We start from the raw sequence: 16396 nt of genomic DNA on the forward strand, positions 1-16396 counted from the left end.
ACTTGTCGAATGTGGATTCAGTGCTGTTACGGATCTTGTCACAAAAAGAAGAAATCGACTCGAAATTGTGCAAACGTGGGTATTTGCATCTTCATCTCACTAAAAGTATTGAACCGAGCGTTAAGGAATTGGTTCTGAACCATTAAGTACAATCATCCCACTAACATAGTTACTTGAATGTTTCGTTGATACTACTTTTTAGTGTAACAAAATTATTTTGGGTGTTATTTTAATTATCTAATTTAGAATAAATTATTCTTTTTAAGCATAGGTTTCTTAGTTGTATTTTTTTTTTCATTAAACGTATTTATTTTGATCATAACAAATAGACGGCGATTACCTGCCGTGAGAAAATTATCGAGTTAATTTATTCTTTTTTAAAAAACCAAACAAATTCAAAGCGTAAAAAAATTGCTTAAAAAATTTGCCTCTTATAATTTAGCACACATCCCTCCGTCCCCATGCTCAAAATAACAGGATTTTTGTAAAGGGGGCCGTTGAAATATTTTTTGCTCCTTAAGGGGGCGGCAACGTTAAAAAGGTTGAGAACCTATGTATTATAGTATTAGATCTTGGAGCAAGGGACAGTGAATTGTCATATTTCGTGAAAATCACCCAAGTACGTCCTAGTTTATTATTTCCAAAAGTAAAATGAAAATAGAAAAAATGATTGATCTCAAGATTTCTTACCCCGCAAATATATTTATCAAACTACTACTGTACTTTTTTTGAAAAGTTGTATCTTATCAATCCATTTGTATACATTTACAAATCCTATTTTTTTACGTTCGGACCTCATTTCATTGTCATACAAAAATGCCTTATGACTGTTTGACTGAGTGATATAATCATAGCCATCTAAGATTAGAAAAATGTGTTTCTGGTTTAAGTAAAGTGGAATTTAAAATCAACAGTATTATCAACGTATATATAGGTCAAACCGTCATTTTAAGTTAAGTTCATAAAATCCAAATAACTGAAGCTGAATTGTGATTTCTGAATTTATTAAGTTAAGAAATAATATATTTTACGTGATAGACACTTATTTTTTGCGTTTTTCTGCTCTAGAGTCATTACCCTCACCCCATCATTCCCTCATTTTATGCATTAGTGAGGGAATGATGGGGCGAGGGTAAATTATACATTAGTGAGTGAGGGAATGAAAAATTGATTCAAATTTAAAAATAGTAATTAAGCTTAATTGATTCTTGAAATCAGTTTTTTATGGATATATTCTTGCAAGAAAGCAACTAAGCAACTTGCAAGAAAGCAAGAAAGCAATTACTTAATTTTATTTTACTTTAAAAAAGGCATGTGAAAATGATAAATGTAAAAGCTACACCCTTATGATACCTGATTTAAATGGATTTCACCGGTAAAGGTGAGAATTAAAATATGCCGTTATTTTGTTCTAAAATGAGAAACATTAAAATTCTTATTAAAATATTATATTCTGGGGGTTATTTGTTTTTTGAGGAATGATTAAATACTTTAAAGATAAATTCTGAAATTATGATGTATCAGTTTATTTTTTTGCAAAAATTGAATTGTGAATTGACGATGAAAATATGCTGCAATTTTGTTCTAAAACGTGAAACATTAAAACTCTTATTCAAATATTTTATACGGGGGGTTATTGATTTTTAAAGAATGCAACACCCTATCTGAACATATTTTAAAACCCTAGTGACATATTTTAAAATTATACTGAGGCACAATTTTTTTAAAATTTTTTTTTATTTAAAATTATTTTCTGAATTCTGTTTTTCAATATTCTAAATTAAAGTGATCAGACGTGCTCAAATCTTGAAGATAATACTCAAATTTCCTTGATTGTCCTCAAAAAATTTCAAACTTTTTGTGGGCAGAAAGTGTCTCCAAATTTTAAAATATGTCCTCAAATTTACTTGAAAATTTTCGAAAGCATATAATGTTTTTTATATGCTAGGAAATATGAAAAAATTGTCTGAAATGCGCATGTTTTTTTAAACACGATTGTTATGTTTTACAGATTACAAAAAAAAGTACCATGCTAAAAGATGAAAACACCATACTGGTCTTGAAATAATTTGAGCAAAAAATAAATAAATTTTAATAATCATGTACTGACTCATTTTGTTCAAAATCTTCAAAACTGCTCAGTAATAAAATCAAGTTTGATGGTTCACACATCAATTAATATTTTCCATAGATATATGGGTGGTCTAAAATCATAAAATTTTTCGAGAACGCTCTGCTGATTTGTCCTCAAATCATGGTTTACAAATCTGGTCATCTTATTCTAAATTGAAAAAGATCTATAAACTTAATGCCCTTTTTTTAAAAAACAATTTTTTCGTATTTTAATTGAACAGTGGAGATATGTGAGGGTATGACACGTAAGGTATGGGACAAAATTGGAAAGTTTTGCTACTGGGCTGTGGACAGTAGTAGTATTTTTAAGGGTGATCACTTTTTAAAAAAATTTTAAATTTTAAATGATTAGGAAAGTTGTTGATATTAATGGTCGTAATGTAAGCCCTTTGAAACATTTTTCAAAATATAATAAATATTATAAGCTTCATTTCTAAAATGAAGAAAAATCTTAAGAAACAAGCGTGAAATAAAGTAATTTTCAGAATATTCTAAAATATTCATAACAATTCCATATTTAAAATAATAATAATAATAATAAAATGCACATGGGGTGCATTTCTAACCAAAAAAGTGTTGACAGGAAGATTACTTTTTAATCCCCATTTGTTCATTAAGTTGATATAATTGTCTTATTTTTAACATTTTGTAAAAATACATTAAAAACACTTTTTTCCATTCCAAAATGTTATGAAATCATAAAACAAGCATAACGCACAACGGAGATGTAAAAACTATTACCGTATTAATGAAAATGACCCATATACATCAAATATTACTTGCTTTTAATTGGATGTTTTTTTTTCTTTAAATATGTCAAGCATTTCTCGTTCAAATAAGCAATGTCTTTAGAAAAACATTAGCTAGTTTTTACCTTGAGAAACGTCTGAGAATTTTGAAGGACAGAAATTTTTTTTATTAACTATAGTTCCTTTAGTAAACAAGAATATACATTTCTCTCTTCCTGGTTAAACCAGAAATAAGCATGTTTTAAATATAGTTTATTTTAGTGCTTTTTTTTTTTTTTAAAAAAAACTTTGTTNTTAAATATAGTTTATTTTAGTGCTTTTTTTAAAAAAAAAAAAAAAAAAAAAGTTGTTTTGAATTTGATTGTACTCATGAAGAGTTATTTTTCTTATACTATTGGAATTTTTATAGGGTGTACTCTTTCATGGGAAGAGCTTTTGTAAAAAAAAAGTTAAATTGAAGAATTAAGCACAATATAGGGACAAGTAACTAATATTAAATTTTTTTGATACATTTAGTTCAAGCTTAGAATTATTACGTTTTTACTGGATTTTAATTAAATGAAATATCTGAAAAAAGTGTTTCATTTTATTCGAATTTTCACATCTATAAATTTACAATTAGAATACGCGAGAGTGATTTTTTTAAATAGATAAGTTAAGCATTTCGTAATTATTTTCTTATCACTCGTAACCATTGTTTTATGTAACAGATATTTGTTTGCGTTTCAAGAAATGCAATAAATTTGACATTGACATCCATAATAATCGTTTATTTGCTTGTTCTCTTAATGATAATTTTAAAAATGCCATCTTAAAATACATAGTCCTACCTTATCGCTCAGCGTGAGTAGTATTTTATTCTCTTCAGTTAGACGAAATCGTTTTATTTTTATTTTCACGGAAGAACGAGTGTTAGTAGTCTAGCTTTGTGCACCTGTAATAGAAAAGGATTTCGGATTTCGTTCTACGTAATGGCATTTCACGCAATGACTGAAACAATTCTATTAGAAAATAATACGCTTTACTTTCTATTTGAAACACTTGACTTTCCTTATTTTAAGTCATTTTTTTATATTTTTTGTGCAATAATTTTTTAGAAAAAAATCTCAGACATTTCTGAAAAGTACTCCTGCGAGTAACTGTTGTTAAACATCCGAAAAAAAATCACCATGGCCAACGAAGAGACCTTTGTATCGTACTTAACCCATTCATCGAGTGTAAATGAATGTTCCCATATTCTTCAAAATCCCGTAGTCGACCACGGGTCTGTGAACTCAAGTTACAAGACGCAATTAATAGAAGAAGTACCTTTAATGAGCAAGCAAAGAATCATATGGAATCTTTTTGTACTAAGTTTCAGTTATCTCATGTTCCAAACTGGATTTTGGGGTTTGACCAATCTTCAGAGCACCATGAACGCTGCTGGTGGAATGGGTCCAGATTCACAAGCTGTGATTTATGCCGCATCAATGATTTCTTCTTTGTTTTTACCTGAAATTACCATTGAAAACTTCGGCTGCAAAAGGGTACTTATATTCACAACAATTCTAGGACTACCATATCTGGCATCTAATATGTATCTTCGTTGGGATGTACTGCTGTCAATGTCTACATTATTTGGACTGATAAGTGGACCTTACAATGGCGCCTTGACTGTATACATTGACGAACTTGCCATCCGGTACCAGGCCCTGACCAAGCAAGATTTAGAGTTTGTGGTAGCAGTTTTCTTCGGGGTGTACTCCTGTTTCATGGAAGGTACCCAGATATTCGGCAACGCAATTTCATTTATCGTAATAAGTGAAAGACATGTCATACCCAGGAACTTAACTGATAATAATACTCTACCTTTAAAGTGTGGCATTGATTTTGATGCCCATGGTAATGTGACCAATTCCAATTTAGAAGTTCCACCTGAACATGAAAGGATAGTGTTGGTGTGTACCTATGTAGGTATGGGTTTATTTAGCGTTCTTTTATTGTGCTGTTTCTTAGACCCTCTGAAAAATGATATCAAAGAGGGTAGTGGGTGGAAATCTGCATGTCATCGCTTTTTAGCAGCTATTAAGCATGTTGGCAATCCACATCAAATCCTGCTAATACCAATCACCATACTAATAGGAATAGAAAGTGCTCTATATTCTAATGAATTTACTGAGGTAATCTTATTTATAGTTTTCTTTTATACATAGTTAAAAGTTTTTATAACTTACAATGCAGATATATGTTTTAATTATGTATGGTGTTGTATAATCACCGCGCTTTATCTTTAAGGTCTTTATCTCTAAGGTCTTTATCTTTAAGATCTTTATCAAACATGGAAACTTAAGCAATTACTAGAAAATGCAAAAAAAGTCGATTTGTAACGAATCACTGTAGAATTAAACTATCGTATCTGGTAATTTCCTTCTATCGACGCCTTTTCTTATGGATGATATAAATCCTATTAACTTTTATCATTTAGAATAATTAAGAGAAGCTTTAAATTGTATAAAATAGGTTTAACACATCCAGGACTGGCGGAACGTAAAAAAGTTGCGCTTTCTCAGGCTAGTACGCTCCGATTACGTATACGTATTACGAGATATGATTACGTATACGTAATACGAGATGTGATATAAGTGTACGGAATTAATCACGTAAGTGTAATCTTGGGAGACTTGTTTCATGCTGTGAGAAGAGAATCGTGTGATCACGTGTATGTGATCACGGTTCCAAAGGGGTTAAAACCTCAGAGGTAGTTTTTATACTTAATACTTATTTTAATTTGAGTTCTTTTTTTCAAAAAAACTATTTTAAATTTTACTATTAATATAAGCTTGTGGTTTTCATTAGGTGTTCATTAATTCATTTTCGAGAAATATCATTAAATATATGATAACCAAGGGATTTCGAGAACCCTCTGTAACTGTAACTTAAAATTACATATTTTAGATTAAAACAATAGAAATTACATTTAGGTATTTTGTTGCGAAAATAAGGTTTAAATATGTTATAATTCTAGATGATAAATTTTCCCGAATCTGGATCTATCTACACGAGGGGTTCTTAACTTTTTGGGTCGTCGAGTCTTCCTGACCTGTGGTCAAAGCTTCTTTGGAAGGGCATTCCACCCAATTGGGGTCATGAATTGTGACCTATCTCGTGTTACTCATTCCAGTAAAATGTCTAATACTGGCTAGAGAAGGGGGGAGCTCTTGCCTTCCTTTGAAGTGACCCAAACTCGAAATCCGTTGATCCAAGCTGATCCAAATGCTGCTCCCGGGCGCGATTTTCCAATCCAGCGGCTCTTATCGACACTCTCAACCGTTTAGCATTTTTTTAAAAATAAAGATAAACATGATTTTTTTATTTTTTTAGTTCAGGTAACTTATTTTAAGTCAATTAATAGCGAATAATTGCGTTATATTACATTATAATTGCGACCACCTGTAGCCAAGAGAAAAATTTATAAAAAAGACAGCGAGTCGTTGTAGGCTGTTAAATTGTAAATTAGCCTCCCGGCTTACATTGACTACATCGTGACGTAAAATATTCCCTGTAGTTGGCGGATCAAGGGTTAGAATTTCCTTTGTGTCGAGCTAACCGGAAGGATTTTCGTGATTTTCTTCTTCATGGAGATCACGTGCATATTATTTCCATCAAAAACCCAAAATTTGTCTTCTGAGTTGGAAATTACAAAACTATGAAATCGAACATTGTTTGCCGCTCTTGCAATATAGGAGCCGGCTGTTCAATCCAGGTAGTTTTATGATAGTTTCTTTTTATATATATTCCGTAAAAATCAGCTGTTTCATTATCTTCCTAGAAATTTTATGATGTGAATTGTTTCAATATATAATGAAATAGTAGACCGTGGCCTTGAAAAACTAGACTCATAAAAAAGAACATTACAGCGAAATTAAGCGAAAAACAATCGTATCAAATGCGTTCAATTCGTAAGAAAACAAAATAAAGCTGAAACCGTAGTGTGGAAACTGAGACATTGCGATTCACGTGAAACGTCATTACGCAAACGGCTGCCTTTCAACATCACGTGTTTAAATAAGCTCTCCGTCATTTTGTTTGTGAAACAGTTACTTTTTATTATTTATGAAATGCCTGCTGACTGTTTGCCTCAATCGAAGGAAGTGTTTTTATTCTACGTCATTTGTTTTCGTTTTATGTATCTCAGTTACGAAAGTTTTTTTTTATCATTACTAGGTCTTAAAATAGAACACCACTGCAATACATTTTTTAAAATATAAGAGAGGTTTTATTTTATTTTTTATGGAGTTCAACTGTAAGCGTATTCGAAAATATTATCTAAAATTGTATGTTAAAACTCTTGCTATTCCCTTATTTTGCTCAGACGCAAATATGGATGAAATAAAACTTCATTAAATTTTTCCTAACACTGCTTTTCTTTCTCGCAGGCAAATAACTAATAGATGAACACTAACATAGGATTTGTTTAAAATTGCGTTTTGAGAAGTTATTAATGAATTTTACTTTTTAAAGTAACTGTGGCTCGTTAATTGTTTTTTTTTTTTTTTTTTTTTTTTTTTTTTTTTTTTTTTTTTTTTNTTTTTTTTTTTTTTTTTTCTTTACGGCGCTTTTCATACTCCTGAGCTAGTTCCAATAGTTTAATACAACCGTAGATTTTTTTTTCTTTTAAAAAAAAGCATCGTTTGTAGTTTTTTGATTGGGTAATTGAAATACTGCCTTATAAGATATTTTTCATTCAATAAGTATTCTACAAGGTTTTTTTTTGTTGTTCTTTTCATTTTGTTTCATGTCACAATTTTATCAACGAAATTTTTTTTTCTTCCTTAAAACAAAAAGTTTTTTAATATGCATGCGTGTTATTAAAACTTTAAATCAATTGAAAGAAAATTGAAAAAAAAAATATAGACAGAAAAATAAATAAGAACATCAGTAGTGATTATATTGTTCATCTGCAAATCTTTTGGATGCATGTAAGGTAGCAAGTCTGATTTTTGAAGGTAGTTTTGTTCCTTATTTTTCTTGTGTTGTTTGTTGTTGTTGTTTCTATTGCCACTTGCCATACCAGCAAGCCTGCTTGGGAAACCAAATGAAATTGAGGCAAAGGGTGCGTTTCTTGTTTTTCAGAGACACCATCTGTGGCCAAGAATACGATTTCAGTCACATCCATTCATAGGGTGGAACCATTCATACATCCATTCATTCATCCATAGATCGTAATTTTGACCCGAACCAGAGAAAGATCAATCTCGAATTTAGTACCCTCAGAGTTATTAATTTGTTATGGGAATTTGGAAAACTTTGTAACCCCGACATATTTAACGTGCACCAGTTACCATTTAATACATGGGGTTTCTTCGACCAGAGATATTTGAACTCCCGTTCTCACGAACATGAGTCCAAAATCCTACCAACCAGGCTATTCTGGCCCTTGAGTTGTTTGTGATGCCTTTTTGTTTAACATGGTCTTACAAGTGGAGTTTGAGAATCTTAGAATTTTCATTCTTAAGGAAAAGAGTCGTGTTATCCCAGGTTATAGACATCTCGCCTCCCAATGAGGTGAACCGGGTTTGAATCCCGGCAATGGCTGGCTGATACGAATTCTGAACCCGGCTCACTCTGATCACCGTGCTGACGTAAAATATCCTCAGTGGTTAACGGATTATGGGTTTGAGTCCCCTTGCCGTCAGGCTATTCGTGGGAAGTTTTCCTGGTTTTTCTCTCCATGTAACGTAAATGCGGGTTAGTTCCATCGAAAAGTCGCCCACGAAGTCAAATTTCTTCCAATACTTGATCCAGGAGCTCCCTTGTCCTCTGGATTGGGTTCAAAATTACAAGGTTACGGAGTTGAACATTTGTAGTCGTAAACTGAAAATCGGCTGTTCAACGACGGTTATAAAACAAAATAAAATCTTAAGGATATTTGTTAAAAATAAATAAGTAATTAAACGCCTTCATGCATATTGCTTCATTGTTTGTCCATCATAAGAGGACAATTGACCTTCTGAGAGATCATTTTGATGCGGGAACATCATTGCGTTAAACCTTTTATCCCTTGTTTCTTTATCTTACTTTGGTTTCAATTTTGCGTAATCGCTATTTTAACTGATGGTTTCGAACCATGAACTCGCCTTAAATAGTCTTTTTTTTACGATGAGTGGATAGTAAACAAACCCTTTGGCTCTCTGGGTTTATAAATAATTTATATCTCTAGGTTTGAAACGAAATCTTAAGATTACAATAGTTGAGTGCAAAGAAGATGAGAGCTTAAATGGAAAGTTAAGTATCGAGGTTTTGATTTGAGATGAATCAAGAATTCTGCTGAGATAGCAGGTAAAGGTCGTTTTCTTACTCTTATAGCTTCTTATAGCTTACTGCTTCTAACAAGTTGTCTTACAGAATTCAAAATTACGGAGTGAATTGTTTTTTTTATAATCCTACAATTAATGAATTGTACTCACGCTTTTCGCATGCAAAGGCTGAGTTTCCTCAGTGACTTTAGGGTTCAAACTCGTGGCATTCTTCGTCGTATTCTGGAGAATCTGGACACCTCTAGAAAGTGTTCTATTTATAAAAAAATAATTAGGCATTTATGTAGTTTTCTTGTAAGCTTTGATGTTTTTCAGCAACTTCTGAACATGAATTTGAGATCTTCTCTTTCGCCAACACTGGTTGTGGCAGTGTGAGGGTGGGTGACCTCTTGTATTATTCTGCGTAGGGAACGAAGGTGTGCGGTATTGGTTCTAGTTAAACTGCTCTACAGTAAAGTGTTCGACTTCGCGTATAGGTCGTTGGGCTACCGAAACGGGGGTGCCATCCCCTCTACAGAGGATCAAATTTATGATGGCATGTCTTTGGATCGTCCACAGGGATGTTTCCCAGACCGTCGCCAATAGCCCATTGTTCAGCTCTAGTGCGACGTAAATGAACTATAACTACACGGTACAAAAAATGTGCACCGATATTTTTCAAGTTTTATTTATTTATTGCTACATATACGTGTGCAAGTTTGTGTGCTCGATGCAAAGAACATCTTTTAAACCTCTTTCAAGTTGAGGAATAGATAGAACAAATTAGAGAAGAACGGCACAAATATTCAACCAAGTTTATGGCGGGGCTCGAACCTGCTATCGTAATTCGGAAAGGACGATATCCTTCGGCTATGGAGGTTCCTCAATTTTTGTGTTTTTTTTAAATTTATTTATTGAAACACATAATTATGCAGGCTTGTGTGCTCGACTACTATGTTTCATCCGTTCTCTCATCTTGACGGTTATAATTATTAAATCGATTTCAATTTGTTGAAGACCGGGATATCCTGGTTGGAAAGGGGTTTTGGTCGTTGGTTCTTTCCCTGTCGACCGAAGACTCCCTGCGTACAAAATAGTGACTGGTGCACGCTAAATCTGTCGGGGTCACAAAGTCCTCCAAATTTCCATAGCACATAAATGCCTCTTGAGGTACTGGATCGGAGATTCATCGAGCTCTGATTCAGGTCAAAATTATGATCTGCGGATAGATGTGTGTGAATATGTCCTCCCTGTAAAACGGGATGTGACGTATGTATGTTGTTTCTGGCTCATCCTCAGAGATGTTTTCCAGATAGTTGCTAATAGTCTATTCTGCAGCTCTAGTGCTTAAATAAAAAGTACCGAAATACAATTTGTAGTAGTAATACTTAATTTACGTCGCAGAGGGTATGGCTTCTCCGCTTTGATAGCTCGACTACATCTCCACTGAGAATAAAATCGAGAAGCATAATATCTTATTATTTCTTACGTTTCAACTTTTTACGGTTGTAACTACGTGGTGTGAGCACAGCAGCTGTTTTTACACAGCTGTTTTTAAAATATTATTCAAACCTGGAATAAAAATGTTTGAAAAAATTGAGGGCACTATGTGATCCAATTCAATAATATTACTTTTTGCAGTGCCGCAGTTGAGTGTACTAAGTGCTATATCAGATTTAAATATGAAACAGCCCTTCAAAGTCTGTTCAGTGCAAATAAGGTATAATAAAAAAAATAAAATGATCTCCTGAGTTGACTTGTAGACTCATTAGAATAACTTTTCCAATTAAAGAAGATTNTTACTCTTATAGCCTCTTATAGCTTACTGCTTCTAACAAGTTGTCTTACAGAATTCAAAATTACGGAGTGAATTGGTTTTTTTTTATAATCCTACAATTAATGAATTGTACTCACGCTTTTCGCATGCTGAGTTTCCTCAGTGACTTAAGGGTTCAAACTCGTGGCATTCTTCGTCGTAGTCTGGAGAATCTGGACACCTCTAGAAAGTGTTCTATTTATCAAATATTAATTAGGCATTTATGTAGCTTTCTTGTAAGCTTTGATGTTTTTCAGCAACTTCTGAACATAAATTTGAGATCTTCTCTTTCGCCAACGTGTTGATCTTGACTATCGGGTTGTAAGCTAAACAGAAATGACCCACCAGAAACGTTTTTTCGTAATTAATAATATCGCCAATAGCTCATTGCGCAGCTCTAGTGCGATGTAAATAAAGTGCTTCTACTACTACCATATTTAATAATGACTATTTTAGTAAATACGGTACAGAAATAACACGGTTCCCAGCAGATCACCGAAGTCAAGCATCACTGGCTGCGGTCAGTATGCGGGTGGGTGACCACTTGGATCATTCTGCGTAGGGACCGAAGGTGTGCGGTTGGTTCTAGTTAAACTGCTCTACCTTAAAGTGCTCGACTTCGCGTGCAGGTCGTTGGGCTTCCGAAGCGGGGGTGCCATCCCCTCTGCAGAGGATCAAATTTATGATGGCATGTCTTCGGATCATCCGCAGGGATGTTTCCCAGACCGTCGCCAATAGCCCATTGTTCAGGTCTAGTGCGACGTAAATGAACTTTAACTACACGGTACAAAAAATGTGCACCGATTTTATTTATTGCTACATATGCTTGTGCAAGTTTGTGTGCTCGATGCGAAGAACATCTTTTAAACCTCTTTCAAGTTGAGTAATAGATAAAACAAATTAGAGGAGAACGGCACAAATATTCATCCAAGCCTCAATTTTTGTATTTTTTTAAAATTTATTTATTGAAACACATAAATATGCAGGCTTGTGTGCTCGACTGCTATATTTCATCCGTTCGCTCATCTTGACGGTTATAATTATTAAATCAATTTCAATTTGTTGAAGACCGGGATATCCTGGTTGGAAAGGGGTTTTGGTCGTTGATTCTTTCCTTGTCGACCGAAGATTCCCTGCGTACAAAATAGTGACTGATGCACGCTAAATCTGTCGGGGTCACAAAGTCCTCCAAATTTCCATAACACATAAATGCCTCTTGAGGTACTGGATCGGAGATTCATCGAGCTCTGATTCAGGTCAAAATTATGATCTGCGGATAGATGTGTGTGAATATGTCCTCCCTGTAAAACGGGATGTAACGTATGTATACTGTTTCCTGCTCATCTTCAGGGATGCTTTCCAGATCGTTGCTAATAGTCCATTGTGCAGCTCTAGTGCTTAAATAAAAAGTACCGAAATACAATTTGAAGTAGTAATACTTAATTTACGCCGCATGGCTTCTCCGCTTTGATAGCTCGACTACATCTCCAATGAGTCTAATCATTTCTTACGGTTGCAACAACGTGGTTTTTAAAATATTATTCAAACCTGGAATAAAAATTTTTGAAAAATTGTGATCCAATTTTCGTTGCAATAATTCTTCCTCTTAACGGATAGAGGCACCAATAATATTACTTTTTGCAGTGCCGCAGTTGAGTGTACTAAGATCAGATTTAAATATGAAACAGCCCTTCAAAGTCTGTTCAGTGCAAATAAGGTATAATGATCACCTGAGTTGACTTGTAGACTCATTAGAATAACTTTTCCAATTAAAGAAGATTTTGAAAACAGAGTAATAAAAATAAAGGGTTTCATAAAATTTGGTATATTTGCACTGGTATCGTCACATTGACTTTTTAATTTGTATCATATTTAAAATAGCGCATTAGTCTATTTTTTTTTCTGTGCCTGATATATTCAACATTTTGTATTGGGGCTCGTTTAACCAATTTTTGTCAAAATCAAAAATAATAAATTTTATAGAGTCATGTGGTTCAGCCACATGGTTTATTGTATCTTGCATATTGCATTGTTAAAGCAGGATATAAGCCTATGCACTTGACTAAAATAAAAAAATATTTGCAATTTTTCTAGTGGATGAATTACAGAAGAAAGCAGTATAAATTACTATATTAATCATAATATTAAAAATATAGGAAAGATACATAATTTTTCTTTTGACTTTTTCTGTTATTTCTTCGGAGCTGATATTTTAATATTTATTCTTTATAAGAAAGTATATGATTTCGTTGTAACTTCTTTTATTCTTTATAAGAAAGTATGTGATATGCATTATGCCAAAAATTGCAGAACAGCTAGTTTTGAATTTCTCCACGAAGTTCAGATTATATTATTTCGTTTTAAGATTAGTGTAGGTTTGTCAGACATCATTGCAAATTCCAGAAAAGAAAGTCAATTCTGTATTCAACGCCCCATTTTTATACGAGTCAATTTTCTCAACTCTGATCGCTGCAATGCACTACGATTAGTTCAATTAAGCATTATTTTCTTTAAATTAACCGGAGGCTGCAGTTTCAATTTTGATTCACGTATTTCATTCTAAATTTTATGCGATATTTATTATTGAAGAGACATAGAGTCTTAAAGATATTATTGAAGCAATCATGGATCACTATTTGCTTCAGCATGATCACCAAGATTTAATAGAAAATGAAGCAAATGTCGAAATTGAACTCGCTTCTCCGCTGATGTCAAAAGCAAGGATTTTGTGGAACTTTTATGTCTTAAATTGCTGTTGCTTCGTGTTTTACACAGGATTCGGAGGTTTATCCAATCTACAGAGTACCATGAACGCTGCTGATGGTATAGGACCCGATTCGCAGGCAGTTATTTATGGTTGTTCAATAATTTCTTCCCTCATGCTGCCTGATATTTTGATTGAAAAGTTCGGTTGCAAGAAAGTGTTGATTTTTTCTACACTTCTCAGTTTGCCTTACATGGCTGCAAATATGCATTTGCACTGGGAATTAATATTTTCAACTTCTGTTTTGTATGGATTAGTCAGTGGACCATTTAATAGCGCATCGGCAATTTACATAGACGAACTTGCAACTCGTTATCAAAGTTTAACCAGCAAAGACTTAGATTATATCTTGGCTTTGTTTTTTGGAATTTGCTTCTTTTTCAGTGAGATAAGTTTAATTATTGGAAATGCAATCGCTTTCTTTGTGCTTCGATCGAAAAGACCATTGGACATCCAGTATCATAAAATACCATGTGGTATGCATTTTCAAAACAATGAAAACGTAACGGGTTCATATCTGGAGCCACCAACCCAACACCAAAGATTGGTTTTGATCAGCATATATCTAATTTTAAGCACTCTTAGTATTTTCTGGATGTACTTGTTCTTAGATCCCCTCAAAAATGACATTGGACTCGTTAGTGGATGGAAAAATGTCCGGAATCGGTTTTTGGCTCCGATCAAACATGCTTTAAACTGTCACCAAATTTTACTAGTTCCTATTAGCGTATATATTGGAATTGAAAACACTCTCTACTTAAACGAATTCACTGAGGTAAGGTTGCTTTACTTATTTGCTAAGCGATTATGGTTTTATTAAATTATCGTAATATTAATGATTGCATCATTCGATTCAGCACGAATAAAAATATAGAAAAAAATACTTCATTCGTCTAAACAGCAATTTTAGATTCTTAAACAAATATAAGCCATACATTGTTCGTACATAAAGCCACTATAATTTCTAAACTATCGTTTCAAACTCAGTCTCAATCGATTCTGTGCAAAAAAAATTTATTCGGAAATAGTACCTCATTTATCTGGATAGCAATAGTGAAATTTTTCCACAATAATCCGATGCGCGAAGTCTTGCAACTTTTTACCATTTACTAAGAGGAGGATATTTAAGTTTTCCTCTAAAGAGGACCATTTTTTTAGAATGTTAGGTTTAAATATAATTGTACTAATAAGATTACTTATAATCTATGAGTAGTTAAAAAATGAGGTTCGTTTCATAAGTGAAGTGTAATTCATAATGAATTTCCTACTTTTGAATTTAGTTTTTGAGATATCCTGTAGGCAAATGAATTCCACACATTTTGATATAGTTCTTAAGACACTCTGCAGGCAAATGAATTTCACACAATTTAGTTTTTGAGACACTCTGCAGGCAAATAAATTCCACACAATTTAGTTTTTGAGATACTCTGCAGGCAAATGAAATCCACACATTTTTATTTAGTTTTTGAGACACCTAGAGGGCCAAGTATTTTAGCTAAAATTTAAAAACGATCTTTGTTCTATTTATTCGCGTGATTTCTAAGTATAGAAATAAATATCTATGCTGTAATTTATCATCGCTTGACTGAAAACCAGCAATTACATAGTCTACAAATTGCTATCACCTTGATTTTAGCAGTACCTTAAAAGATCTTCCTCAAGGTTATATTTAAATATGAAAGAGTTATTAATGTTTAAGTTGCTTTATACTTTGTAGTTGAAACATTCTAATTTTAAGCAAAATTATTCATTCAGTCGTTAAATATTGATAACCGGATATGGTGCTGACAAAATATGGTAAAAAAATATTCATTAAAATTATGTAGGGTTAGCGCAATTTAAATCATTTCTTTTAAATTGCTTGAATTTTAATAAAAACCATTGGTTAAATCTGTTGAATTTTTTATATAAAAGGAACATAGATTTAAGTAAAAAGTCTGGATAATATATTAAGACAGGTATATTTTTAAAAGTCTGATTTCGTTGGTACTGGAAGTTTTATCCAAAGAATCTAGAGAATTATAAGAAGATATTGCACGTTTAAAACAGGGGAAGAATAAAAATTTGGATTTAAGTGATTTGATACTTTTAAATTATAACTTTTTATTTCTCTATAAATTGTAAATAAACAATTTACAATTTAATAACATATTTTAACTATACCAATTTAGTTTTTTACTTTTTTTTAAAAATACAAATGCTTTTAAAACTTATTAAATATATAGTTTATGTGCATAAATGATTTAAAATTATTACTCTGTTAAGAAGAATTTAGTAAAATTTATTATAAATTTTTTTATATTTCCTGATCTAAATTAAATTTTTATTTCATTTGATATTTGATAAATTGTCATTACAAAATCATAAAGGTATTGACCTTGAATATGAACAATTAAGATTTTCTTTCTGCGATTAGTTTAATATAATTGTACAGTGCGCAAAATAAAAATCAGACTACCCTGAATAACTTTTGATGTAATGATCGGATCTTCTTATTCCAGGACTCGAATGGTCATTGGATTCCGATTTTTGACATCCAAAATATAGGGAATAGGTGCAATCTTGGGAAACATGGTACCAATAGTTTGGATTCCTTAATGTTAATTTTACTTTTGCGTATTTCACCATATCTCAAGAACTTTTTAAGTGAATTTAAAAA

General features: G+C 32.5%; 1 protein-coding gene across 4 annotated transcripts in view; it reads left to right on the forward strand.

Moving 5' to 3' along the window:
• The window catches only part of LOC107450242 (UNC93-like protein), a 40768-nt gene that overhangs the window by 14471 nt on the left and 9901 nt on the right, over positions 1–16396 (forward strand). Inside the window, exon 1 of one of the 4 annotated variants that reach the window (XM_016065997.4) lies at positions 3769–5041. The exons of 2 other annotated variants lie outside the window; for them this stretch is intronic. In XM_016065997.4, coding sequence (XP_015921483.1) covers positions 4052–5041 — 990 coding nt within the window. In that variant the 5' untranslated portion in view covers positions 3769–4051. Of the gene's footprint in view, positions 1–3768; positions 5042–12489; positions 14513–16396 lie in introns of those variants that run through there. One more of the 4 variants, XM_016066000.3, reaches the window with a different exon arrangement.

Source organism: Parasteatoda tepidariorum, chromosome 5 (genome assembly GCF_043381705.1).
Source record: "Parasteatoda tepidariorum isolate YZ-2023 chromosome 5, CAS_Ptep_4.0, whole genome shotgun sequence".
NCBI classification, from domain to species: domain Eukaryota; kingdom Metazoa; phylum Arthropoda; class Arachnida; order Araneae; family Theridiidae; genus Parasteatoda; species Parasteatoda tepidariorum.